The 27,249-nt window shown below is 47.9% G+C and overlaps 1 protein-coding gene across 3 annotated transcripts; it reads right to left on the bottom strand.

The window, feature by feature from the left end:
- Positions 1 to 40: 40 nt before the first annotated feature.
- Positions 41 to 26,816, bottom strand: SURF4 (surfeit 4). Of its 3 annotated transcripts, XM_053281747.1 has the most exons (7): positions 26,483 to 26,816; positions 11,593 to 11,695; positions 7,607 to 7,793; positions 6,331 to 6,407; positions 4,501 to 4,544; positions 3,054 to 3,240; positions 41 to 766 (listed from the first exon to the last, which is right to left on the bottom strand). In XM_053281747.1, the coding sequence occupies exons 3-7, from the start codon at positions 7,710 to 7,712 to the stop codon at positions 500 to 502; spliced, it is 681 nt and encodes a 226-aa protein (XP_053137722.1). In that variant the 5' UTR covers positions 7,713 to 7,793; positions 11,593 to 11,695; positions 26,483 to 26,816; the 3' UTR covers positions 41 to 499. The 3 variants fall into 3 exon arrangements, with proteins under 3 accessions (XP_053137722.1, XP_053137721.1, XP_053137720.1); XM_053281746.1 differs by lacking the exon at positions 11,593 to 11,695 and having other exon boundaries at positions 26,483 to 26,815; XM_053281745.1 differs by lacking the exons at positions 11,593 to 11,695; positions 26,483 to 26,816 and adding an exon at positions 12,392 to 12,762.
- Positions 26,817 to 27,249: the final 433 nt, after the last annotated feature.

Genomic DNA, 27,249 nt, shown 5'->3' with positions numbered 1-27,249 from the left:
CAGCACTAGATCCATCACATGGGTGGTCAAATGCTCAAAATCAGGAAGTGACTTTGTTTAATTACAAGAACGATGTAAACAGAACCAAAAAAAAAAAAAGAGATGGAACACCATCGTATGGGAAAGTATACAACAGGATATCTGATCACAGTAGTTTAAAACCCTTTTTTTAAAAAACCCATTGAGGATCTGAAAGGCGGCAGATGGCGGAGGACCCACCCAGTGCTGGCGAAGCAGCAGCGTCATCGAATTTTTGGAAATTATCGGTTGGGGGGGTGGGGGGGGAAGGCAACAGCAGCCCCAGGCAAATGTTCCGTGATGAGAAGTGATCGAGTATCGGATTATCAGTGCGGTTGTCAAAATAAAAATTTGCTGTGCCTTGAACGAGGGAAGGCAGGCACGTCTTTGTAAATGCTGGCAGTTCCTTTTCTCTTTCCCGGTGAATCCATAGGGAGAGTCAGTCCCCAGGCTCCCGAGATGATGGGTCTTCTTGCCTCTTCTACCATTCTTTTTTCTTCTCGTCCATGGACACGCCGCCGGGCCCCAGGGCCACCACAAGGAGAAGGCCCCCGATGACCGACATGGTCTGGAAGAAATCGTACTTGAGGAAGTCGTGCATCGGCTTGTAGGCCGGAATGGTCCAGAAGGCGTTGAAGTAGATGTTGATGGCGAAGAGCCAGATGACCAGGGTGAGGGCTGCTAGTTTGGTCTTGAAGCCGATGGCTACCAGGATGATCAGGGCCGTGCCCACGATGTTTTGGAGAATCTGCAGCAGCAGAGGGGGAGAGACATGTGCCATTCCAAAATTAATCAAGACAGGGCAAGCTGTTCACACCCCAGGCTATTTTTTGCCTCTGCAGTTCAGGAACCACAGAATCAACAGTGCATGTTTCATTAAAAGTTACAGTATAATAGGGACACTTATAATATGCACATTACTCCACATTTATTAAATTTTCCAGGCAGTTCTGATGATATCTACCTATGTTATCTTTTATCAGATCATGATAAAATTTCTTATGCCGGTTCTGCCTAATTGCCAGCAGAATTCGTAAGATCGTGTGACGCATTTGCACAGCTAAGTATAATTATCTATTAAGGATAGCGGTTATATCTCAAGTGAGTTTTCACCTTTTTTTTCCTGCTTCCCCAAAAAACGATGTTGCTTACATTTATGTTTAAATACGTTTGTTATGTATAAATACGTTTTATGTTTAAATACGTTTGTATATTCAGAGGAACCTTTAAGAATTTTATTTATTTGATTAATATACCGCCCCTCCAAAAATGGCTCAGGACGGTTTACAACCACTAAAAACAATTAAAATCGAAACTAAATCAATTAAAATCATTTAAAACCCAGTATTACAATTATTTTAAACTATAAATCTATTTAAAAGCCTGGGTGAATAAATGTGTCTTCAGTGCCTTTTAAAAAGTTGCCAGAGATGGGGAGGCTCTTATTTCAATAGGAAGCGCATTCCAAAGCCCAGGGGATGCAACGGAGAAGGCCCGTCCCCGGGTGGCTGCCAAACGAGTTGGCGGCAACTGCAGGCGAAACTCTCTAGATGATCTCAACAGGCGGTGGGGCTCATGGTGAAGAAGACGTTCTCTTAAACACCCAGGACCTTATGCATTTTTATCTTTTTACTTTTGCTCTTCTATATTTGGTCAGTGACCGAAATAAAAATTAGTTCTACGACACCCACGCCATCACCTCTGCCCTACACATTATCTGGCTCTGCCACTCTCTCCTGACTACGGCGTGTCCCCCTGGTACTGTGCAGGTTTGCACATGCACACTGAGGACATGCGCATGTGCCCAGATGTGGAAGCCAGAACTGGGGTGCCAGCAGCAACCTGACACACCTCTGTTGCAGGGGGAACAAGAAACTGGAAAGAAAAGAGCCGCATATGAGACAGGAGATGGTCTTGTGGTAGAGGGCATGAATTGTCCCTTTTGCTAAGTGGGGTTCACCCAAGTTTGCATTTGAACGGGAGACTACATGTGTGAGCACTGGAAGATTCCCCTTCGGGGATGGGGCCGCTCTGGGAAGAGAACCTGCCTGCTTGCATGCAGAAGGGTTCTGCAAGCAACCCTTCTGCTCCCAAGTTCCCTCCCTGGCAGCCCTCCAAGATAAGGCTAAGAGAGCTTTCTTGGCTGCAACCTTGGAGAAGCCGCTGCCAGTCAGTGTAGATATTACTGAGCTGGAAGGATCAAGGACTGGACTCAGTATATGGCAGTTTCCTATGTTCCTTCTAGGTAGCAGGACTCCATCCTACCCAGCAACTGTATCCAGCTGTTCAGTGAAGGAGGAGGAAAAGCCTTTTTACCCAGCTGATGCTTAGCAGGACTATCACTGCCCATGCCTACATGGACATAGGAAGCTGCCATATACTGAGTCAGACCCTTGGTCTATCTAGCTCACAGACTGGCAGCGGCTTCTCCAAAGTTGCAGGGAGGCGTCTCTCTCAGCCCTATCTTGGAGATGCTGCCAGGGAGGGAACTGGGAACCTTCTGATGCTCTTCCCAGAGCGGCCCCATCCCTGAAGGGGAATCTCTTCCAGTGCTCACACTTCCAGTCTCCCTTTCATATGCAACCAGGGCAGACCCTGCTTAGCTAAGGGGACAAGTCATGCTGGCTACCCCAAGACCAGCTCTCCTCTCCTCGCTGCATACCTAGTTGCAATGGCCTTTGGGAGTTGTAGTCAACAACATCTGGGAATCCCTGTTAGAGGGAACGCTGGTAGGGTGATTGTCCCACCCTATTTCTGATCTTGCTTTCCCAGCCTGGGTGTCTAAGATCTCTAGAAACTCCGATTAAGAGAGCGGAGCTGGGAGCCACCATCTCCCCCTTGTTCCTCCCACTCCCTACAGCAGGGCTGCTCAACTTCGACCCTCCTGCAGATGTTGGCCTACAACCCTCATAACCCAGGGCTATTGGCCACTGTGCGGCTGGGGATCGTGGGAGCTGTAGTCCAAAAACAGCTGGCGGGGCTTACGGTGAGCAGGCCTGCCCTACAGCTAAGATGCTGGATCTTTGGGCACTTACCGAGAAGAAGCTAACGTCGAAATGCAGGAGCGTCATAAACATGAGGACTAGCAGCACACGGCCCCCGAGCTGCATGTACTGCTTGGGCGAACTCTCCCGCATGGTGGGCACGCCGGCGAACATGCTCTTCCCCTCCGACCGCGACTCGGCCAGCAGCAGCAACAGACCACCCCCAAGTGCGAGGTTCCTGTAGGTGGCGGGACAGAGTCAGTCAAAACAAAGAGACACACAGAAGTATAAAGAAATGGGCAGGCAGGGCTGAGGAAATCCAGTAGTCTACTAGTCTGTGACAAGTGAAGAGAGCTGGTCTGGTGGTCGCCAGCATGACTTGTCCCCTTTGCTAAGCAGGGTCTGCCCTGGTTTGTGTTTGGATGGGAGATGACGTTTGAGCACTGGATGATCTTCCCTTCAGGGGATGGAGCTGCTCTGGGAGGAGCATCAAGGTCCCAAGTTCCCTCCCTGGCAGCATCTCCAAGATGGGGCTGAGAGAGATTCCTGCCTGCAATCCTGCAGAAGCCGCTGCCAGTCTGTGTAGACAATCCTGAGCTAGATGGACCAACAGTCTGACTCAGACCGTTCCTATGTTCCTAATATCAAGGAAGGAGCTGATTTAGTTGGAACGAAGGGCAGGATAAAGATGGAACAAAAATAATTGTCCAGCAGCAATAATGCACTTTTTCTGAGTTTTTAAAAAAAAAATCTTAATACGAATTTGATGATTATTTATAGACTGCTTTCTGGAGACCCAAAGTTAAGAAATCCTGCCCGAGGGAGAATATCTCACACCATTCACATGCAGTCACACATCCAAAGCAAACCAAGACAGATCCAGCTTAGCAGAGGGGAACATTCATGCTCACTTCCACAGGAATTGTCCCCTTAGCTAAGCAGGGTTCACCCTGGTTGCATTTGAATGGGATATACATGTGAGCACAGTAAGGTATTCCCCTCAGGGGATGGGGCTGCTCTGGGAAGAGCATCGAGGTTCCCAGTTCCCTCCCTGGCAGCATCTCCAAGAGAGGGCTGAGAGAGAGATTCCTGCCTGCAGCCTTGGAGAAGCCGCTGCCAGTCAGTGTAGTAGACTATACCAAGCTAGATGGACCAATGGTCTGACTCAGTATATGGCAGCTTCTGAGCTTCCTGGGACATGCACATCTAATCTGACAAGAAGATCTGTAAAGGGCTTGTGCTGATAAAGTCCGTTACATGCTGGCATTTGCCATTTTGCAAGTATTAAGATGTGTATAGATTTCACACCTGGTTGCTTCTGGTTTTTCTAAGAATAAATCCAAGAGTGGAACCAGTACACATTTTAACCATTCTCAACTTCTGACCGCTGCAGTTATGGCCATTTTTCTTCCGTTCTTCCAGCCGTGGCGAGAGGCAAACCACAAATGAAATCAGACATTGGAGTAAGTGAGAAAGAGGTCATTAAAATTAGGCATACCTCATTAGAAACTTCAGATCCCATAAAATGCTGTATGCAATTGTCTAGAAGGAAACACACAGGATTAAAGCCTGAAAAACATGCGAGGCCATCCTTTCTCAGAGCTTAAATATTTTCTCTTTTCAATCTAGAGACTGAAGCTGTTATATTCCCAAGAGTACTACTGTTTTTTTTTTTTAAAAAAAGGTTCTTATTGTTTTTAATTTTAATGTTCGAATGAGATTTTAAGGTATTTTTATTAGGCTAGTCCATTCGACCAAAATATGGGTAAGAGACCCGTGCGTGCCCCTGACTGGCAGTTGTGTGAACTCCAAGATCAAAGTAGGGGCATGGGAGAATGATGGGTGGGAGCCAGGTGGTACACCCAACCCCGATTCTCTCCCCGGCATTTTATCACAGGGGGGAGGAAAAACCATCTGACTGCGCTCCTGGCTCCCACACCATCACTCTCCCCTCCTATCCCGATGAGGAGAGCTGGTCTTGTGATACCAAGCATGAAATGTCCCCTCTGCTAAGCAGGGTCTGTCCTGGTTTGCATCTGAATGGGAGACTACATATGAGCTCTGTAAGACATTCCCCTCAGGGGATGGAGCCGCTCTGGGAAAAGCAGAAGGTTCCAAGTTCCCTCCCTGGCAGCATCTCCAAGAGAGGGCTGAGAGAGACTCCTGCCTGCAATCTTGAAGAAGCTGCTGCCAGTCTGGGTAGACAATCCTGAACTAGATGGACCAAGGGTCTGACTCGGTAGAAGGCAGCTTCCTATGTTCCTAAGTTTTATGAAAGGCGGTACAAGAGTTGAACTATAAATATCAGAACCTGTCTGTACTTGCTCACATTCAGACGTCACTGCTTTCGCTTCTCCCATCATTGTGCGTTAAAGTTTAAATTAGACTCTCCACAGCACAGGGGTCTGCATATTTTATTTATAATAATCAGGGTGTGCAGACTGATGGCTGAATAAATAAGGTGTGTATGTTGGGGGGGGGGTTGTTAAAATAAAATCAACTGGCCCTGCTCCACAAATTCTTGTGTGCTGCACACGGGAATCTCGGCACGCTCACCCACCAACAGGTGGATGGTGCTGCAGGAAGAGGAAGATAACTATTTATTTACATTTATATACATGCCATATAAGATCCCTAAAAATAAACAAACTATATAAACTATAAAATCATTAAAACCCAGCAACAATTAAAACCTCGAATCATTTAAAACAAAATCAAAAAAAGTGTCAATAAAACCTTTAACATCATATAAACTAAAAAGCCTGACAAAATAGGTGCTTTTTCAAGAGTTGCTTCAAAAGAGGCAGAGATGGGAGTGCGTTCCAGAGCCGTGGGGCCACCCTAGAGCAGTATTCCCTCTAAGGCATGCATGCGCATGTGCGCACGCTCACCAGGATTTTTTTTTAACGCCCGCTCCGTTATTTTTAGGTCCCGCTCAGGCTGAATCAGGAAGGCCCTACTTGGAATGCAGGTGAGCACACACTGCCTGGATATTGCTGCCCAGAACAAAACTCATTCCGCACAGAGATGAAAGAGATGAGAGAGAACACTGCCCTAGAGAAAGCCCGGTTTGGGGTCGCCACCAAAGGGGTCAGTGGTCACCGCGACCAGACCTCCCCCAATGATCTTAATAAGCAGGGGGGTTCATGAAGAACGTGCTGGAGAAATATGAACCCTGGTACTTGAGGTTATAAAAAGGGGAAGAGGTGGCAAATCCATCGTATGGTCCATCTTATTTATTTATTATTTCTCTGTGTAAACCGCCTTAAATAAACAAACGGGGATTTTGACATGTGTTCTGAAATGCCGACTGGCAACCGTTTCTCACCTGTAATGCTATAATTCCAAATAATCCAAAGCAGGCATACTGGACGAAGTTCCTACTCAGCACAAGGATGCAGCCACCTGAGAACGGAGGAATAACGGTTAGCAGAGGCCATGTCTGGGGCCTAGCAGCCACAGAGGCCATGTCTGGGGGTGATGGGCATTGTAGTCCAACGACATCTGGGGGCCCAAAGTTAAGAAATCCAACAACATCTGGGGGCCCAAAGTTAAGAAACCTTGCACTAGAACATAAGAACAGCCCTGCTGGATCAGGCCCAAGAAGGTCCATCTAGTCCAGCATCCTGTTTCACCCAGTGGCCCACCAGATTCCTCTAAGAAGCCCACAGGCAAGAGGTGAGGGCCTGCCCTCTCTCCTGCTGTTGCTCCCCTGCAACTGGGATTGAGAGGCATCTTGCCTCCATGGCTGGAGATGGCCTATAGCCCACAGACAGCCATCAATACACCTGTCCTCCATGATTTTATCTAAACCAGGGATTCGGAACGTTGGGTCCCCAGATGTCATTGACTTCAGCTCCCATAATCCCCAGCCCCAGTGGCCTTTGGTTGAGGATTATGGGAACTGAAGTCCAACAACATTTGGAGACCCAAGGTTGGGAACCCCTGATCAAAACCCCTCTTAAAGCCATCCAGGCTGTCAATACATCTTGTGGCAGAGAATTCCATGGAATGGAATGGAATGGATATAATGGTTTCCTTCTGTTGTTAATGTTACTGTTTTATACTATGCTGGTCAGTGGCCGAAATAAAGTTATCTAATCTATCCTAGCCATTCCATGGAATTCCATTCCATTCCATGGATAGGATTAGATTAGCTAGGATTAGATTAGCTAACTTTATTTCGGCCGCTGACCAGCATAGTATAAAACAGTAACATTAACAACAATTAAGTGGTAAGATCTTGACGGGTTTTACACATTGCATAGCAAAAACTAACCACCCTACCAGAGACCCTTACTTTAAAATTGGACAGCAGGTAGTCTAGATAAAACTCATCTTGATGACCAGGGAACTCCATTAGTAGCGGAGAAATCCAATTTATACAGACACCCTTATAAAATGTGCAATAAAGAATAGCGTGAGCAGTGGTTTCTATATCCTCAGAGCCACAAGGGCACAAACCGGCTGAGTATGGTAACTTCACAGGTTGATTCAACGTGGTGCGTACTGGTTCCAGTATACACCGGGGATGCCGGTTCCTTCCAAATGGCCACAAGAAGCAGCCACGGCGTTTCCTGACCAAGCCAACTGGTTCTACTCACTTAACTGTCCGAAGAGATTTAGGAACACGAAGACGGAGGCCAAGAGGTAGCCACAGTTCCACGTGGCGTCGATGTAGTCTCTCTGCTCGCTCCACTGGAACCACATCCGGATGCCGTCTTCGAGAAACGTGCTGATCAGGCAGAGGCGGGCCACGTGGGGGAGGTACTGTTTCGTCACGCGTAAGAACTGCAGGGAGGGAGGGGAAACCACCCGGCGTGAAGATAAGGCAGGGTATGGGGTCATCTATATACCGTACGCCGCCCAGAGACACAGGTTTGGGGCGGCCTGCACATTTGAAAAAGTAAATAGCTATATTGCAAGGGGCAGCTTCCTCTCCAAAGGGTTTCCCGATCTTGGGTGCCCAGATGTTGGGCTACAACGCCCATCATCCATCAAGGTGCATCGTCAGGAAATGACGGGAGTTGTAGTCCAGTAATAGCAAGCATGAATTGTCCACTTTGCTAAGCAGGGTCCACCCTAGTTTGCATTTGAATGAGAGACTCCATGTGGGCACTGAAAGATATTCCCCTTAGGAACCTAGGAAGCTGCCATATACTGAGTCAGACCATTGGTCTATCTAGCTCAGTATTGTCTTCACAGACTGGCAGCGGCTTCTCCAAGGTTGCAGGCAGCAGGAATCTCTCTCAGCCCTATCCTGGAGATGCTGCCAGGGAGGGAACTGGGAACCTTCTGCTCTTCTCAGAGCGGCTTCATACCCTGAGGGGAATATCTTGCTCACACATCAAGTCTCCCATCCAAATGCAAACCAGGGCAGACCCTGCTTAGCTATGGGGACAAGTCATGCTCGCTACCACAAGACCAGCTCTCCTCTCCTTATGACCCCTTAGGGGATGGGGTCATAGCTCAGTGGAAGAGCATCTCCATGCTTGCCCGCAGAAGTCCCCAGTTTCCCTCCCTGGCAGTATCTCCAAGATAGGGCTGAGAGAGACTCCAGCCTGCAACCTTGGAGAGGCCGCTGCCAGTCTGTGAAGACAATCCTGAGCTAGATGGACTCAGTCTATGGCCGCTTCCGAGGTTCCTAATATCCAGGTTGAGGACCAGAGTTCCCTCTAACACGGATTCTCAGATGTCGTGGGCTACAATCTGGAATAGACCCTAAAGGCCTGGTCCTCACAGCGCAAAGTGGCACCTTAAGATCTCAGAGGATGAATCACGACACAGCTGGCCCTTTTTATTATGGCAAGGAGGATCTGAGAGGCCGATTCGATTGCACTGCTTGAACAACAGAGAGCCATTCAAACAGCCAGACGACCCTGGCGTGAGCCTTTTGCCCTGGGAAGAGAGCTTGGCGGCCCTCATCAGCTGCCAAGGAGATGCCTTCTACACTTTTAGAGGCAGATGGGCAATAAAGCTTCTTAGACAACCTGTCCTTTAAACGGTTACATAGCCACCTGTATTACCCAGTATTCCAATTATCTCTTAATTACTTAACATACTTAAGTTGCCTCTTATGCACATAACTGGGACAGATAAAATCCTATTTAAGGATGAGTTTTCCTCATGGCGCAGCAGGGAAGTAACTTGCGAGCAAGAGGTTACCGGTTCAATTCCCCACTGGTCTGTTTCCCAGAATATGGGAAACTCCTATTTCGGGCAGCATCGATATTGGAAGGTGCCGAAAGGCACCATCTCATACTGTGCGGGAGGAGGCAATGGTCAACCCCTCCTGTATTCTACCAAAGACAACCAACAGGGCTCTGTCGTCGCCAGGAGTCGACACCGACTCGACGGCACAACTTTCCCTCCTACTAAAGATCTCCAGTCTCCAGGAGCAGTTGATGGTTTCTTTTCCCAGCATTAGCCACAGGGAGTAGCATTCTCAGTCCACGCCCTAGCAAGAAACCACATGGACACCTCTCTTTCCGCTTTGAGAAGGGGAAAAGAGTAAATAGCTCTTTCCCTCTAGATTTCTACTGATAGATTCCGGGCCGTTTTATACAACAGAGAATCAAATGGAAGAGCTTTTCAGAATTCGACCACTACGTGGGGGGCAAACACTCCTGCGCACCAGAAAACTAGCAGGTCAGGAAAAAGGAACTCCAGTCTAGGTCTCTCCCCAACGTAAGAAACGTCCTGCTGGATCGGGCCCAAGGCCCATCTACACCAGATCCTGTCTGCCACAGAGGCCCACCAGATGCCTCTAGGAAGCCCAAAGGCAGGAGATGCCGGCGGGCAGCAGAAAATGGGACCCTGTTTCACCTTGGTTGCGGTCACTGCATTGGCTGCCAGTTCGCTTCCGGGTCCAATTCAAGGTGCAGGTTATCACCTCGAAAACCCTTCAGGGCTTGGCGCCTGTGTACCTTCGGGACTGCCTCTCCCGGCCAACTCGGACCCGCCCTGTGAGGTCATCTCAGAGTTCGGGGCCCAGGGGAGGGATGTGGGGCCCGGGCTCATGGCAGGGTCTTCTCTGTGGCAGCCCCCTCCTTATGGAACACGCTGCCTGCTGAGATTCGTAATACCCCCTCCCTTCTGTCCTTTAAGAAGCTTTTGAAAACTTATCTATTCTGCCAGGCTTTTGGAGTGTGTGTGTGTGTGTGTGTGTGTGTGTGTGTCCCCCTTGTCTTCGTTGTTATAATTTATGTCAACTGCTTCAAGTCTAAGGAAATCAGGTGGTCAATAAATTTGCTAAATAAATAAAATAAATGAAGGCATTGCCCTCTTCTGGGCTGGAAAAGGTGCAGAAGAAGGCAACCCAGATGATCAGGGGCCTGGAGCACCTTCCCTATGAGGCTAGGCTACAGCATCTGGGGCTCTTTACCTTGGAAAAGAGGCGATTATGGGGAGATATGATTGAAGTGTATAAAACTAGGCATGGAGTGGAGAGGGTGGGCAGAGAGAAATTTCTCTCCCTCTCGCACAACCACCAGGGGGTCACCCCATGAAACTGAAGGTCGGGAAACTTAGGACCGACAAGAGGAAGCACTTTTTCCACACAGCACATAATCGATGGAATTCTCTGCCATGGGATGTGGTGATGGCCACCAGCTTGGATGTCTTTAAAAGGGGCTTAGACAAATTGATGGAGGACAGGTCTATCAATGGCTACTAGACTGGTGGCTGTGGGCCACCTCCAGCCTCAGAGGCAAAATGCCTCTCAATCCCAGTTGCAGGGGAGCAACAGCAGGAGAGAGGGCATGCTCCTTTCAGCTCTTGCCTGTGGGCTTCTCAGAGGCATCTGGTGGGCCACTGTAGGAAACAGGATGCTGGACTAGATGGGCCTCCTTGGGTCTGATCCAGCAGGGCTGTTCTGGTGTTGGTCCGTTGCAACTGGCACTCAACAGGCATCCTGCCTCTGAGCCTGGAGGTAGCCTACAGCCATAAAGATTCAGATCTGCTCGTTTTCTGCCTGTGCAAGAAGAAACATGGACTCCTACCTCCATACGTGGTACAGTCCAGGAAGAGCTTTATTACCCGACTCTGCTAACTGTATCAGGGTGATCTACATACACAAAGAGAGTTCTTCATACTCTTTATTGGACATGCTCGTAGTTAGCAAGAGAGGAACTGGCTAGACCAAGGTTCCCAACCTTGGATCCCCAGATTATGTTGAACTACAACTCCCATCACCCTAAGCAACCTGCTGTTGTGGCTGGGGATGATGGGAGTTGTAGTCCAACATCTGGGACTCAAGATTGGGGAAACTCTGGTCTAGGCAGAAGCTATACTATGAATAGTATCAAGCCAGCCATCTTATCTCCATGCCATATCAACGTCTAGCATCCATCATGCAGCAAGACAGTAATGCAGGGATTGTCAAACTTGGATCTGCAGACTACAACTTGGATCTGACTACAACTCCCATCATCCCCAGCCTTGTAGTAATGTGTGCAGCAAGTTTAAACTGCAACCGCTGAAACTGACACGCACTCAAGGCAAGCTAGTCAATTTCAGGAACATGCACACTCCAAAACACAAAACGTGTGCTTCACAACTCACACACAGAGTTTACATGTACAAAACTAACCCAGGAAATCGAGAAGGAGAGAAGAGATAGATGTAGTTAGTCGAGATGAACAGCCCTGGTCAGGATCCTGCAATTCTCTGTGTTTGGCAATGCTGCAAGAAACCTACCACCAGAAACAGAAGTTCAGCTACTGGTCTGAAACCCCAAATACCTTAAGTTTCATTTTTTAAAACCCTCAGCTACTTTTTTTTGGTGTGTGCATCTGTTCCAGAGATGTAGTGACTTGCTTCCCTTTGGATTTAAAAAAAGATTATTTTTAAAGGGAGTATCAGTATCAAATCCCTTTCACACAAAGGATCTCAGTCAAAGGTTTAAATTCCTTTCGGCGCTGAAGAGCTGTTGCACTTCTATCTTGAAAGGTTAATACTTTCTCATTATCCCAAACTATGGCTTTTTGACGCCCCTGAGATAGCACTCTGTCTTTTAAGCCAGCGTTCACAAATCTAACCAGGACGTCTTCTGGTTTCTGTATTGGTATCTTGAATGAGATCCCGTGGACTCATTCCAGATCTCTTTCTTGAATTTGCAAGTCAGCAGACAGCTGTGATAACACAGCTTCTTAAAATGTGCGTTCAACACCTTCGAGTTAATGCCCTGAATTTTTAAATTATTTATTTTATCACAGTCTTGGATAAAGACCAGATTCTCTCTTAACTCCTCTACTTTTTTTTGAGTAATGGCTAATTCAAGGGCATTCTTATTAGCCTGATCAAAGGCACGACCGGCTGTTTGTCCAATATCAGAGATTTGCATAGCAAGATCCTTAAAATTGCTTGTTAATTTGATCAGTTATACTTGCCGAATCTTGACGGGCCCTTACAAACCATCTAATCCATTCCACTTGCATTTCTTTATTCCTCTGCCTCATCAGGTGTTCCACTGATTCCCAGGTTGTCCTGGGAGTGTCCAAAGGCTTTCCTTGCTGCCTTTGTAACTCCGGTTGAGTTTTTTCCTGGATCTCGTCGTCGTCCTCCCCTTCATTGTGTGGGGGAGACAAACTGGCCGGCTTCCAGTCATCCAAGGCGGCTCGAATGCCTTTCCCTTTCCGCTTCGGCTCTTCCTTGCATTTTCCTTTAATCTCAGTTCAAATTAGCAAGTGCAGCTTCCCAACTCTCAAGGCCAGGTCTCATAAAAGGGCTGAGATGGAGAGAGCCATCCAACTAACACGCCATCTTGGCCGTGGTTTGCTCCGCTCCCCAGTAAGGAACACAGCAACGCTGAGTTAACTGGCCAACAGAAGAATTCTCTGATAAGACATGAGCTCCTGCCAAGGAAAAACTCCCCTGTCTCTTTCCTCCCCCCCCCCGCTTTTCTTTTCTCCCTTTCTCTTTCTCCTAACTGCCTTCTCTGAAATCAGACTTTGACCTTGAAACTGTGAAACATGCTATTTTACAAGAAGCAGCTGGAAGAATAATTACACTTGTTAAACTTCTATATCAAGTCAGTGTAGGGGAGAGGTGAGGAAGAGGGGAACAGATTATTGGGGCGATTAGCTGGGCGGGGTGATACCTAAATAATTATGTGGATATAATGAATGATGGTCTGGGATGGAGAGAGGACGGGCTGATGTTCCTCTCCCCCCCCCCCCAAAAAACCCCGTTAGAGGCTTTTCCTCTGCAACAATTTTTGCCTTCGGTTTGAGTGGGCGAGGGAGGTGGGGAAGGGAGATGGGGAGGGGGGGTAGCATAACCCCCCCAAAAGAAACACTTAAACATACTTCACTTCATTTAGACAGACACTTTAAGACAGAAATTATAGTACATTTAGGTAGATATATCGTGATAGCAACAGGCGACCGGGGAGGATCTGAATTACTTGATTTATGGAAGGCAAACTTTTATTGTCAGCAAGGACTAAGCATTACAAATGAGTGACCAAATGCACAGTTGTTTCCTTAAATGTCAGAGGTTGGGGGGGGGGGGATCCAATTAAAAGGGCCAGGATATCTAAATGTATCAACACCCAGTGGTGGTGTTTTTGCAAGATACTTATAAGACAGATGCTACTGTTGATAGATATTTTGGAACACAGGTTTTTGCGTACGGGACAAATAAGGCCAGAGGGGTTGATATTTTATTTTATAAGGCATCGTCTCATAGTGTGTGGGAAGAGGCAATGGGAAACCCTTCCTGTATTCGACCAAAACCACAGGGCTTTGTGGTTGCCACGAGTCGACACCGATTCGACGGCACCAACTCGACGGCACTTGACATCACCATTTGCCTCTCCTCGATATCATGAATAGGTCACCCCCTCTGAACACTTGAGTTCGGAGCAGGGTGAAGTGGGGAGGAGGCATGCTCCAAGTCAGGGCTTTTCAAATCCAGCCCCCCCCCGCCAGCTGTTTTGGGACTACAGTTCCCAGAATTCCCAGTCACAGTTTACGCCTTTATGTTTTGTTAGTGATGCTTTTTATAAGCCTTTTATACATAGCGGTACCCACTTTTTACCATTATTAACTACTACTGACGACAGTCTTCAGATCTTGGCCATGAAGGGTTATTGAGTTTGCGGTCATGCTTTTGTCTTCGACAGCCAGAGTTTTATCTTAAAATTTGACTTCTATTTCTGGTTCTTATAGTCTTTTATCATATGCTTGTATTGTGTCACTCATCACAGGCTTCTAATATTTACTTTCATTCTTAATATGTAATATGTAATCATCCCTTATACTTTACGCTGGTCTATGGCGCAGCGGGGAAATGACTTGATCATCAAGCCAGAGGTTGCCGGTTCGAATTCCTGCTGGTCTGTTTCCCAGACTACGAGAAGCACCTCTATCGGGCAGCAGCAATATAGGAAGATGCTGAAAGGCATCATCTCATACTGCGTGGGAGGAGGCCATGGTCAACCCCTCCTGTATTCCACCAAAGAAAACTACATGGCTCTGTCTTCGCCACAAGTCGACACCGACTCGATGGCACACTTTACCTTATGACCATAATAAAGAATGATTGATCTGAGCCACAGTGCCGAATAGCCAGGGATTATGGGAGTTGCAGGCCAACTTCTGCAGCAGGGCCGAAGTTGAGCAGCCCTACTCTAAGTGAAGCTCCCTGGGAGAGAGTTTGACAAACTAGCCAAAAGGGCTACTGATGTGACCTGGCAGGACCTTCCAATCCATTCGGCAATCCATGCAGGTTGTACAGCTGGTTTCTAACAACGTAGGGCAAAAAGCCAACAGATGCCTGGGCAGATCCTCAACGTGTTCCAGCATGCAAGTGCCACGTAAGGCTCTGTCATCCTTCTGGGCCGCTCCCTCAGATATCTCCTTCTGCCATCTCCTACTGTAACTCAGCATCAAAGAGATTTCCGAGGAAAAGGATCTGTGTACTGGTATAGCCACTGCTACCCAGGCTGGATTGCAACACGCACCAACGGAGGCTGAGGAAGCTCTTTCAACAAAGACCACTAGTGCAGTGTTCCCCAGATGTTGTCGACGACCACTCCCAGAATCCCCAGCCAAAGGCCACTACAGCTGGGAATGCTGGGAGTTGTAGTCAACAACATCTGGGAATCCCTGTTAGAGGGAACACTGCACTAGTGCCTAGATGTCTCACTTGCACAAACTCTGGAAGTCAGTCACAGGGGCAGTGTTCCCTCTAAGGCGTGCGCTCACAAGCCGCTTTTATGTCCGCTCAGTAAATTTCAGATCCCGCTCAGGAAGGCCCCATTCTGCACCCAGGTGCACCACACACTGCCTTGATAATGCCACCCAGAACAAAACCCATTCTGCACACAGATGAAAAGAATTAGAGAGAATACTGCACAGGGGCTTCCTAAATCTTATTTATTTCTCCAATTTGTAGACCGCCCCAAACTTCCATCTCTGGCCAGTTCCTGAACCTTTCCTAATGGTTGTCATTTCCTAAAGGTTGTTGTGAACAGGACTGTGTGCCTAATGCAGTTACATAGGAGGCTGCCTTCTACTGAGTCCGACCCTTCGTCCATCTAGCTCAGCATTGTCTACACTGACTGGCAGCGGCTTCTCCAAGGCTGCAGTCTCTCCCGGCCCTACTTGGAGGTGCCAGGGGGTGAACCTGGGACTTTCTACACACAAACACACACACTGAAACAACAGCTGGCCAGCCAAGGTTGCCTACCACTGCCTTAAGAAGAATATCTTACAGTGCTCACGCATGTATTTATTTATTCGATTTCTATACCATCCTTCCAAAAATGGCTCAGGGCAGTTTACACAGAGAAACAACAAATAAATAAGACGGATCCCTGTCCCCAAAGGACTCACAATCTAAAAAGAAACCCAAGATAAATACCAGCAACAGTCACTGTAGGTACTGTGTTGGGGGTGGACAGGGCCATTTACTCTCCCCGCTAAATAAAGAGAATCGCCACGTTAAAAGGTGCCTCTTCATCAAGTTAGCAGGGGTATGGAGTCTCCCATCCAAATGCAAACCAGGTTAGACCCTGCATAGCAAAGGGGACAAGTCATGCTTGCTACCACAAGACCAGCTCTCCTCCTATAGGCCCCCTGCTCAGCTTTAATTAATTTATTTTTTAAGAGCACATTCCTAGCCTGTACGCAGATATACTTGAAAGTGTGTGATCATCCACTGAAATATTAGAAGGCAGGGAGTTCACCCGAAAAGTCGTTGGGGAAGGGCTTCTGTGCCTTTGCCCCTCCCCACAAAAACCAGACTGAATCGGCTGCGAAACTGCAGAAGAAAAAAGCGGCTCCATCTTCCCTCCATTTTCATGATCTAGACGGACCCCCAAATGGCATTTTTCTCCGTGCATGGATGACTCTAGCAAGTCACGGCTTGTTCCCAACGCTAGCCAAAACCAAGGACCCTCTGGTCAGATTATACCTGCCCAGCCTTGGCAACGTTCCCAATTGTTTCGTTAGCGTGTCCAATTTTGCCACCCTACCCTACTAAGCAAGCTTCAATTAAATCCTAAATTAGATGGTTTTCCCCGCAAGAGCTTCCCCTTGGGCAAATGTTAGCTAGGCAGATCTCTCACAGGTAACCTGCCGTTCAGTAAATCTCTGCAGCCCCACCCACTCTGGACAGCCAGTACCACACAGATCTCCTCACCAAAGGAGAGCTGGTCTTGTGGTAGCAAGCAAGCAAGAATGGCCCCTGTTGCTAAGCAGGGTCTGCCCTGGTTTGCATTTGGATGGGAGACTACATGTGAGCGCGGTAAGGTATTCCTCTTAGGGGATGGGGCCATCCTGGGAAGAACATCTGCCTGCTTCCATGTAGAAGGCTCCAATTTCCCTCCCTGGCAGCATCTCCAAAATAGGGCCGAGAGAGACTCCCGTCTGCAACCTTGGAGAAGCCACTGCCAGTCTGGGTAGACAATTACTGGGCTAGATGGACCCATGGTCTGAATCAGTAGAAGGCAGCTTTTGCTCTTCCTCATTGGAGAGGCAGCATGGTATAGTGGTTAGAGTGGTGGACTAGGGCCAGGAAGATATGAGTCCAAATCCCCATTCAGCCATGAAACTCGCTGGGTGACTCTGGGCCAGTCATGTATCTCTTAGCCTAACCTACCTCACAGGGTTGTTGTAAGGATAAACATAACCGCGTACACCACTCTGGGCTCCTTGGAGGAAGAGCGGGATATAAATATAAAATAAAATATAAGTTTCTACTGCCAGTTCTGGGGAAGGTAAGAAAGAGCAGGACGCCTTTCAGAGCTGGAGGAGAGGGCTCCCCATCTCTTACCATCTCCACATCCCAGACCCATTTCTCTCCTAAGACCTCTGCTTGTGCCCCCGAAAAGGGTCCGAGGGAAGAGAGGGGTTGGCGGCAAACACAAGTAACAACTGGCTAGTGAGCTAAGCCTACATTTGTGGATCCCTGCCCATACAGATACGTGATCTTGCAATGTCGTGGTATACGTTGCAAGATGGTGTCCAAGGAAGGGGTGTGTGGTGGAGAGAGAATTAGAAGAGAGACGTTGGCCAAAGAATCAACTCATCCCCAGAAATCCTACAGCCAGTCTGCAACTGAGTGCCAAGATATAGCTGCAACACACTCAAGAGAGAGCCTGGACATACACACACGAAAAAGTGTGTTGGTACCCCTCCATGAAAAAAAGAACCACCCACAATTGTCTCTGAAATAACTTGAAACTGACAAACGTAATTGGCCCATCATTGTTTATTCCACATTGAACAAAAAAATCAGACTTTGCTTTAGAGTTTTGATGCAACCGAATATTTCAAATAATAACACAAATGAAAATGGCATGGACAAACATGATGGGACCCTCAACCTAATATGTTGTTGCACAACCTTTAGAGGCAATCACAGCAAACAAGCCATTCCTGTAGCTCTCAATGAGACTTCTGCACCTGTCCACAGGTAGTTTGGCCCACGCTTCCTGAGCAAACTGCTCCAGCTGTGTCAGGTTGGAAGGGTGCCTTCTCCAGGCTGCACGTTTCAGTTCTTTCCATAGATGTTCGATAGGATTCCAATCAGGGATTCCAATCACAGAAGGCCACTTCAGAATAGCCCAATGTTTTGTTCTTAGCCACTCTTGGGTGCTTTTGGCTGTGTGTTTGGGGTCATGATCCTGTTGGAGGATCCATGACCTGCAACTGAGACAGAGCTTTCTGACACTGGGCAGTACGTTTCGCTCCAGAACGTCTGGATAGTCTTGAGATTTCATTGCTCCCTGCACAGACTCAAGGCACCCCGTGCCAGACGCAGCAAAGCAGCCCGCAAACATAACCGAGCCTCCTCCATGTTTCACAGTAGGTATGGTGTTCTTTTCTTTGAAAGCTTCATTTTTCCGTCTGTGGACCTAGAGCTGAAGTGACTTGCCAAAAAGTTCCAGTTTTGTCTCATCTGTCCAAAGGACATTCTCCCAGAAGCATTGTGGCTTGTTAATATGCATTTTAGCAAATTCCAGTCTGGCTTTTTTGAAACTGAAATTCCAGTCTGGCTTTTTTGAAACTGAAGTTTCAAGTTATTTCAGAGACAATTGTGGGTTCTTCTTTTTTCGTGGAGGGATACCAACACATTTGTCTACATGTGTAAATGGCTTTGGGGGCACTCTATAGCCCTGTTCACACATTACGTTGAACACACATACAGCAAGACATGTTCCTCTCTGTACCCTGCATAGAAACATAGGAAGCTGCCATATACTGAGTCAGACCCTTGGCCCATCTAGCTCAGTACTGTCTTCACAGACTGGCAGCGGCTTCTCCAAGCTTGCAGGCAAGTGTCTCTCTCAGCCCTAACTTGGAGATGCTGCCAGGGAGGGAACTGGGAACCTTGATGCTCTTCCAAGAGCGGCCCCATCCCCTGAGAGGAATGGACAACCATTTAGAACAATTTAAAACAGTTTACAGTAGTTTTAAAACCCTGGAAGGCCAGGCCAAACAGATAGGTTTTAAGGGCTCTCCTGAAAGACAGTAATGAACTCAAATTACGGATTTCTGATTCAAATTAAGGTTCGAATCCATAATTCAAACAGAATTACGGTTGCTGATTCCAATCTCTGATGGTGTGTTTCACAGACTATGGGAGACTCCTATATCGGGCAGCAGCGATATAGGAAGATGCTGAAAGGCATCATCTCAGACTGTGCATGAGATGGCAATGGGAAACCAACCACTCCTGTATTCTACCAAGAAAACCACATGGCTCTGTGGTTGCCAGGCGTCGACACCAACTCGATGGCTACCTTTACTAGAATGTTTAAGACATTATCGTTTGGTAGTTCAACAGGGGTTCCCATATACTGTTGGACTACAATTCTCATCATCCCCAGTCACAAAAGCTAAAGACATGGGAGCTGTAGTCCAACAACGTCTGGGGACCTGGTTGGGAACCCCTGGTTTAAGCTGCACTTAGCAACTTCAAGAAAAACCATATTGATATCAACCCTCAAGTACCAAATTTGATTCATTTGGCATGTAATTACCCTTTTGCAAAAGAAGAAGAAGAAGAAGAAGAAGAAAGGTCCATATCAGTGTTGTTAGAATTCAGGTTAGATACACAACACCAGGGCCAAACCACAAACATACCCAACTCTTGACTTATGGCTCTTTTCAAGTTTGAAAAGGATCTCCAGATATTGACAACAACAAATATTTATATACCACTTTTCAACAAATGTTTCCAAAGCAGTTAGCACAGAGAACCGCACCCTTTCCTACTCCAGAACATCTTCCCCCAGTTGCTTCCCCCCTGTGCAATTTCGAGTGCATGAAACACGCACCGCTGAGGACTGCAAATGTACTCTTGTAGCAAAATTTTCTTGAAACCAGCATGGTGTAGTGGTTAGAGTGTAGGACTAGGACCAGGGAGACCCGAGTTCAAATCCCCATTCAGCCATGATACTAGCTGGGTGACTCTGGGCCAGTCACTTCTCTCTCAGCCTAACCTACCTCACAGGGTTGTTGTGAGGGTAAACACGAGCATGTACAGTACTTATCTCTGGGCTCCTTGAACATAGGAAGCTGCCATATACTGAGTCAGACCACTGGTCTAGCTCAATATTGTCTGCACAGACTGGCAGCGGCTTCTCCAAGGTTGCAGGCAAGAGTCTCTCCCAGGGTTCTAATTTTTGTCGCCTATGTGTGGAATGAATTTTGTTCTGGGCAGTAGTATCAAGACAGTGTGAGCACATATGCATTCAGAGAGGGACCTTCCCGATTAAACCTGAGCGGGATCTAAAATTAACTGAGCGGACATCAGACAACGTGTGAGCGAGTGCACACAAGCACACCTTAGAGGGAACACTGGTCTCTCTCAGTCCCAACTTGGAGATTCTACCCGAAATTGAACTGGGAACTTTCTGCATGCAAGCATCTTCCCAAAGCAATTCCATCCCTGAAGGGGAATATCTTCCAGTGCTCACACATGTAGTCTCCCATTCAGATGCAAGTCAAGCCAGACCCTGCTTAACAAAGGGGACAATTCATGCTTGCTGACACAAGTCGGCGTGAAACTGCAAAATCCGCCTGGTCTAATATCTTCAAGTTAAAGTTATTTAATCAACTGAGATTAAGCTTTAATTAAATAAGTGACAGATCCTTGCTAGGCATCTCTGGTGTGTTTGGACTACTTTAGGGAGCACCTGAAGGCAGGAGCAAATTCACAGCTTACTGAAGTGTAGTGCCTGCACTTTTCTGCTGATCCATTATATATTTTGAAGAGTTCAGGGATTATATTTATTTATATTTATGTACGGCCCTTCATCCCAAGACCCCAGGGACAATTCAATTAAAACAAACACAGGACAAATGAAGCTAAAATTTTAAGAGCAAGGAGAGCAAAAAGAGTCAGGAGCCTGGATAAAAAGGGCAGTCTTCACTTTCCATGCAGGTCTTGGCTGGGAGCGAGTTCTGCAGCATGGGGGCAGCAACCAAGAAGGCCCTGTCCCATGGCAAAAGGGCCTCGGAAGGTGTTGGCATGCAGAGAAGAGCCCTCCCTGGAGATCTAGTCAGGCGGGCAGATTCAGGTGGGAGCAGGTGGTCCCCAAAGTATTCAGGACCGGTGTAACCTCTAACAGGGATTCGCAGATGTTGTTGACTACAATTCCCAGAATCCTCAGCTGCAATGGCTTTTGCTTGAGGATTCTGGGAGTTGTAGTCAACAACGTCTGAGAATTCCTGTTAGAGGGATTCTAACAGAACACTGCTCAGAACCCAAGCTGCTTCAGGCTTTAAAAGGGTAATAGCCAGCACCTTGAACTGTACCCAGAAACAGACTGGATGTGTTTGTGCAGAACAAAGTTCTACTTTCTGCTATCTAGAGATACCAAATTTGACATAAACAATCCTGCCACTTAAAGTAGCTGAATGCACTACCTTTTACATTGGGATATGCTGGGTGAAAGGGTTTTATTTTTTTAGAAGAAATTCTGAATAGAATCATATTTTAACTGTTATTGTTTCTCAAAGAATTTTGAGCACTCGATCAGATCAAGAATTGAAAAAGCAACAACATGAACCAGAAGATCTTCCTCAGATACAAATGTAACGATGATTCAAATCTACCATATACGGTCATTATTCAACAAAACAAATAACATTTGAAGCTGAAATCTTAACAAATGGAAACTGTTCTTTTACTTCTCTTTTGCAAGCACATTGATAAAAGATTCTATCACGGATATTTGATTTTTTGAACTTTCCTATTAAAGTAAATTTATGCAAAATGACTTTGCCCGGTCAATGACAGGCCTCACCTGCTCGTATCTCCATAAAAGAAACCAACTAGTGGCTTCTGGTTGGCCTTTAAATAAAAGCTGAGGGGGAGAAGAACCCCACAGACCTCCTGGCTTCAGCCCTGAAAAGCAGGCAAGAATCCAGCAAGCAGCGATACAACCGATCCTGATGTAGCCTCGTCACTGGGCCCAGCTTCTAACTAGAGCCAATTAAGAAGCTCCAGGAATGTAGGAACGTGTACATCCCATGGCTCCATCAACCCACCCCTGGAGAATCGTATCAACAGGAATTAAGACAAGATCCTTATTTAAGACACAAAACCAACGTCAACAAAAATAAGGATATTTTTAGTGGAAGCCAACTCTGGGAAGGGCAAGAAATGGTTCTACTGGACAACCAGACTTTCAGAAAGGTCTGTTCAAGAAGCCCGTTCTTGAAGATTGTGTAAACAGACTCACAGAAATAAATACAGACATGCACGCACCGAGATTCCAGCCTTCTAAAACGGGGCAGAGGATGCAGGCAGAAAGCATCAGTTATAGAATGAGTGGGCGGGGGGGGCACTTGTATCAATAGCAAGAGGAGAGCTGGTCTTGTGGTAGTGAAGCACGACTTGACCCTTTAGCTAAGAGGGGTCTGTACTGGCTGCCTGTGAATGGGAGACTTGATGTGTGAGCACTGGAAGAGATTCCCCTCAGGGGATGGAGCCGCTCTGGGAAGAGCAGAAGGTTCCAGGTTCCCTCCCTGGCAGCATCTCCAAGACAGGGCTGAGAGAGATCCCTGCCTGCAACCTTGGAGAAGCCGCTGCCAGTCTGTGAAGACAATACTGAGCTAGATAGACCAATAGTCTGACTCAGGATATGGCAGCTTCCTAGGTTCCACTCAGCCACTGTGCCACACTAGTCCCCTTTATGATGCCCCATCCCAAAAGGTCATCCGTCAGGACAATGCAGAAGTCAGAAAAAAAAATCCACATTTTAAACATAAGAAGCTGCCTTCTACCGAGTCAGACCCTTGGTCTATCTAGCACAGTATTGTCTACGCAGACAGGTAGAGGCTTCTCCAAGGTTGCAGGCAGGAGTCTCTCCCAACCCTATCTTGGAGATGCAGCTAGGTAGGGAACTTGGGACCTTCTGCATGCAAGCAGGCAGGTGCTCTTCCCGGAGCGGCCCCATCCCCTAAGGGAGGAATATCTTCCAGTGCTCACATGTAGTCTCCCATTCAAATGCATACCAGGGCAGACCCTGCTTAGCAGAGGGGACAATTCATGCTTGCTACCACAAGACCAACCCTCCTCCCACAGACCAATATGCAAGAGGTCACCACTGCTACATGCGAGCCCTGCATGATACTCCCCTTCTGCCAGGCGGACCAACAATCCTGATTCGGTATAAGGCACGTCCTAATGTTCCTAGGTTCTCTTTCCCGGGAAGCTTTTGACCCGAGGGGGTAAATTAAGTTCATGCAATTAATGCAAGGGTCCTCAAAGCTGGGACTCCAGATGTCGATGGACTACAACTCCCATCACCCCCAGCCACAATGGCCTTTGGAATGCTGGGAGTTGTAGTCCAACATCTGGAGCTCCAGGTTACAGAGTCCCTGCATTAATGTACTCGTTAACAAGGGGTTTTCCTTCCTCTTTCAAACCCACCTGAGCAGACAGAAAGGTAACAAGATGCTGACACACCGGAGGGTGTCACTAACCCAGAGCAGGAGGGTATACACTTGGTGCAAGGAAGCCACACCACTACCAGCATCCGATTCATTCACGATCAACTCAGAAACACAAAGCAACTTAAATGGTGGCCAGTCCCAAACATAGTGGTTAGAGTGCTGGACTAGGACCGGGGAGACCCGAGTTCAAATCCCCATCCAGCCATGAAACTAGCAGGGTGACTCTGGGCCAGTCACTTCTCTCTCCACCTAACCTACTTCACAGGGTGGTTGTGAGAGAGAAACTCAAGTATGTAGTACACCACTCTGGGTTCCTTGGAGGAAGAGCGAGATATAAATGTTTTTGTTTTTTTTAATGTCTTGCATCACAGTGCCAGACAAGACTGTCTGCCTTCTGGCTAAATGAACCTCTAGAAAGCGAGTCAACACCCGATTATGAGATAATACCAGGCTGTATTCTCCTTTGTTTAGGACCTAGGGCACTCACACTCCTAAAGGTTAGCGGCAAACAAGAAGACTCATTTACCAGCTGTCGGTTGTACTTGCATTTTTCCTTACCACTCCGTTTACTTTCAACACTGCCTGGGCTTTATTTCTCTAGTAGTATTATCATCCCCCCTCCCCTTTTAATTTGGACCAGCTTTCTTTCCCCTGCCCGACAAGTCTGGTTTTATTTTTTGTGGGGCAGCAGCAAGGAAACAGAGAAAGTTTCATTCGTTTGGGCAGTTGGGTGTGAGATGGGGGGGGAAACTTTTGGAGAGTCTGCTTTCGATCTGAGGAGTGTGGAGGGGAGAGAATGGAAGTTTGGCCCTTTGGGATTACATATCTTTGCACGCCTCGCTATAAATCTTGCAGCCGCGTCACCATCATCGACATGCAGTACCAGCCTCCTGATCCCTTGCCTGGTATTTTCATATCCGAGCCTCTGTTACTTGAAGAAGGGTAGCGAGGCAGAGATCATATCCCTACGTCACAACAGCCCTCTTCACACATTACGTTCAACCCTTGTACAAACTGTGTACACAGATACAGATCCTGATGCAGGTATAGTTCTTCACACATTAGGTTGAACAATTCCTGTCTGTATCCTGCAATTCAGGGGCCGGGACCCCGGTTCACTTTTTAAATGAAAGCACGAAGTCATCCACACAAAACACATGTACTGAAGTATACAGACACCTGTACATTTGGACAATATAATGCCTGAATAGGGTTAACGTGTCCCTTCTTTTCGATGCTTTCCGCAGAGGGAATTCTGCAAAAAGGAAGGGGCATTCTTCTCTGTGCGGCCCATGCCAGAAACACAAGGGGAGAAAAGCATAGATCAGGGGTTCCCAACCAGTGGCATGCCAGATGCTGATTAACTGCAACTCCCATCACTCCCAGGCACAATTTACTGTGGATGAGGATGATGCAAGTTGTAGTTTATCAACATCTGGAGTATCCTTGATTAGGAAACCCCTACCTTAGATATATCACATAGAGGTTCTCAAACTTGGCTACCAGATGTTGCTGGACTACAACACCCATCATCACCAACAACATCTGGCAACCTAAGCTTGAGGACCCCCGATGCATGTCGTTCCTACAGAGAAAGAGCTAGCAGCAAGAAAGGGAATGGGAGAAAAAGCAAGCCCCACTGCTCCGATTCCAGAACCACTGTGGTTAGAAAAGTTTGAGAGCCAGCGTGGTGTAGTGGTTAGAGTGCTGGAATAGGACCGGGGAGACCTGAGTTCAAATCCCCATTCAGCCATAATACTAGCTGGGTGACTCTGGGCCAGTCACTTCTCTCTCAGCCTAGCCTACTTCACAGGGTTGTTGTGAAAGAGAAACTCAAGTATGTAGTACACCACTCTGGGCTCCTTAGAGGAAGAGTGGGATATAAATGTAATTAATAATAATAATAATAATAATAATAATGATGATGATGATGATGGCCAACCGTTTTCACACACACGGTCAAGTGGACAGGCTCTGTTAGGAGAGGGGGTCCCCAACTTCAACCTGGGCTCCTCCAGATGTTGCTGAACTACAACTCACATCAACCCCTAACTACAGTTGTGGCTGGGGATGGTGGGAGTTGTAGTCCATCAACATCTGGAGCACCATGGGTTGGGAACTGCTACTTTAGGAAACACCTAAGACCCCTTAAGCCACAAAGGTCCTACTTCATTTCCTGGAAGTGATAATCTCAAATCCTATTAGGGTAGATACAACATACTTGCACACTAAGTGTGGACAAAATGGACTCACACCCTTCCCAAATATGTACCACGTAACCCCATATCCTCGATACTTTACAAATCATGGCCTCTAGATTCAGATACTTCATAGACCAGCATAAATTGACATCTGAAGTGTATGTTCTCTCTCACCATTCAGAGTTCGGCCCACTTTGCTAGGAACCCAGCTCTATGCACTACTGATTTACTCCTAATAGGGCCGATGATTAACAGAAGCTGACCTGAACCCAGCTGTGCAGGGTGTGAACATTACAGAGGAGAGAGCCCAAAGTACCCCCAAACCCCTTGATGGAGACACCAGGGCTATAGGGCACCGGCCATACATTTATTAGGCAAAGACCCCCACTAGCAGCCTCCCCAGCATTTTAAATGAGATCACATTTTATTTATTTGTTATTTCTCTGTGTAAACCGCCTTGAGCCATTTTTGGAAGGGCGGTATAGAAATCGAATCAATCGATCAATCAATCACAGGGGCACAGGGTATTACCCCCACCCCCCAGTTTCTGTGGGTGCAAGCCACTTAGGCAGGGGAAAAGGGGGGGGGGGAAGAGGTGGGGCAGATCTCTGGGTCCTCTTTGAGTTGCATCAGACCCTGCCATTTCTCTTGCATTGTATATAAAACACACTCCATGATTCCCAAGCAACCCATTTCCTCTCTCCTGGCTTTTTGTGCCAGTGCTCAGAAGACCCCAGCCTCTTTCTCACACACACCCCTATGCAAGGCATGGGGGGACCCCCACCCCAGATCTCTGCAATAGCGTGTGCTGGAGGCCTCCCCTGCGGCGGGGAGAGAGGAGGAGGAGGAGACCCACACGCACCTGGTCCGCAAAATCCTCCGCGCTGCTCATGAGATCGTTCTGCCCCATGGCTGCCAGCGGAGAGGGGGCTGCTGCTGCTGCTGCAGATGTGCTGCTGGGGAGGAGGGAGGGCGCAGGGCGGGCTGGGTGGCTGCTCAGCGCCTGGGAGCCCGGGCCGACTCACACACGCACCCCCACCCCAGCCCGCTGCTGGCTGCAAAAGGCTGCACAGGAAGTAGCGGGGCTGTTGCACACTCGCCTTGCGACTGACTGCCACGTAGGCCAGCTCTTAAAGGAACCGCGCGGCCCAGCCGCCGCCGAGGAGGAGGCTCCATGGAAAGCCCAGGGCGGGCGGGCGCGCGCGCGCGCGCGCAAGGATCCCCGGGGATGAGGCTGCCCGGGCGGCGGGGGCAGCAGGGCGGAGCCTGGGCGCGCCTCCGTCCTCCTCGTGGAGTCGGCTGGCTCCCAAAGGGGGCCCGACTCCCGATCTGAGAGTGGGGAGCAAGTGTCCCAGGGAGTGAACTCAGCTGGGGCTGCAGAAGAAGGAACGTAGGAAGCTGCCATATCCTGAGTCAGACTCTTGGTCTAGCTAGCTCAGTTTTGTCTTCACAGACTGGCAGCGGCTTCTCCGAGGTTGCAGGCAGGAATCTCTCTCCCAGCCTTATCTTGGAGATGCTGCCAGGGAGGGAACTGGGAACCTTCTGCTCTTCCCAGAGCGGCCCCATTATCCCCTGAGGGGAATATTTTGCAGTGCTCACCTTCAAGTCTCCCTTTCAAATGCAACCAGG

This window comes from Hemicordylus capensis, chromosome 17 (genome assembly GCF_027244095.1).
Source record: "Hemicordylus capensis ecotype Gifberg chromosome 17, rHemCap1.1.pri, whole genome shotgun sequence".
In the NCBI taxonomy this organism is placed as follows: Eukaryota; Metazoa; Chordata; class Lepidosauria; order Squamata; family Cordylidae; genus Hemicordylus; species Hemicordylus capensis.
This window is presented reverse-complemented; position numbering and strand designations above follow the sequence as displayed.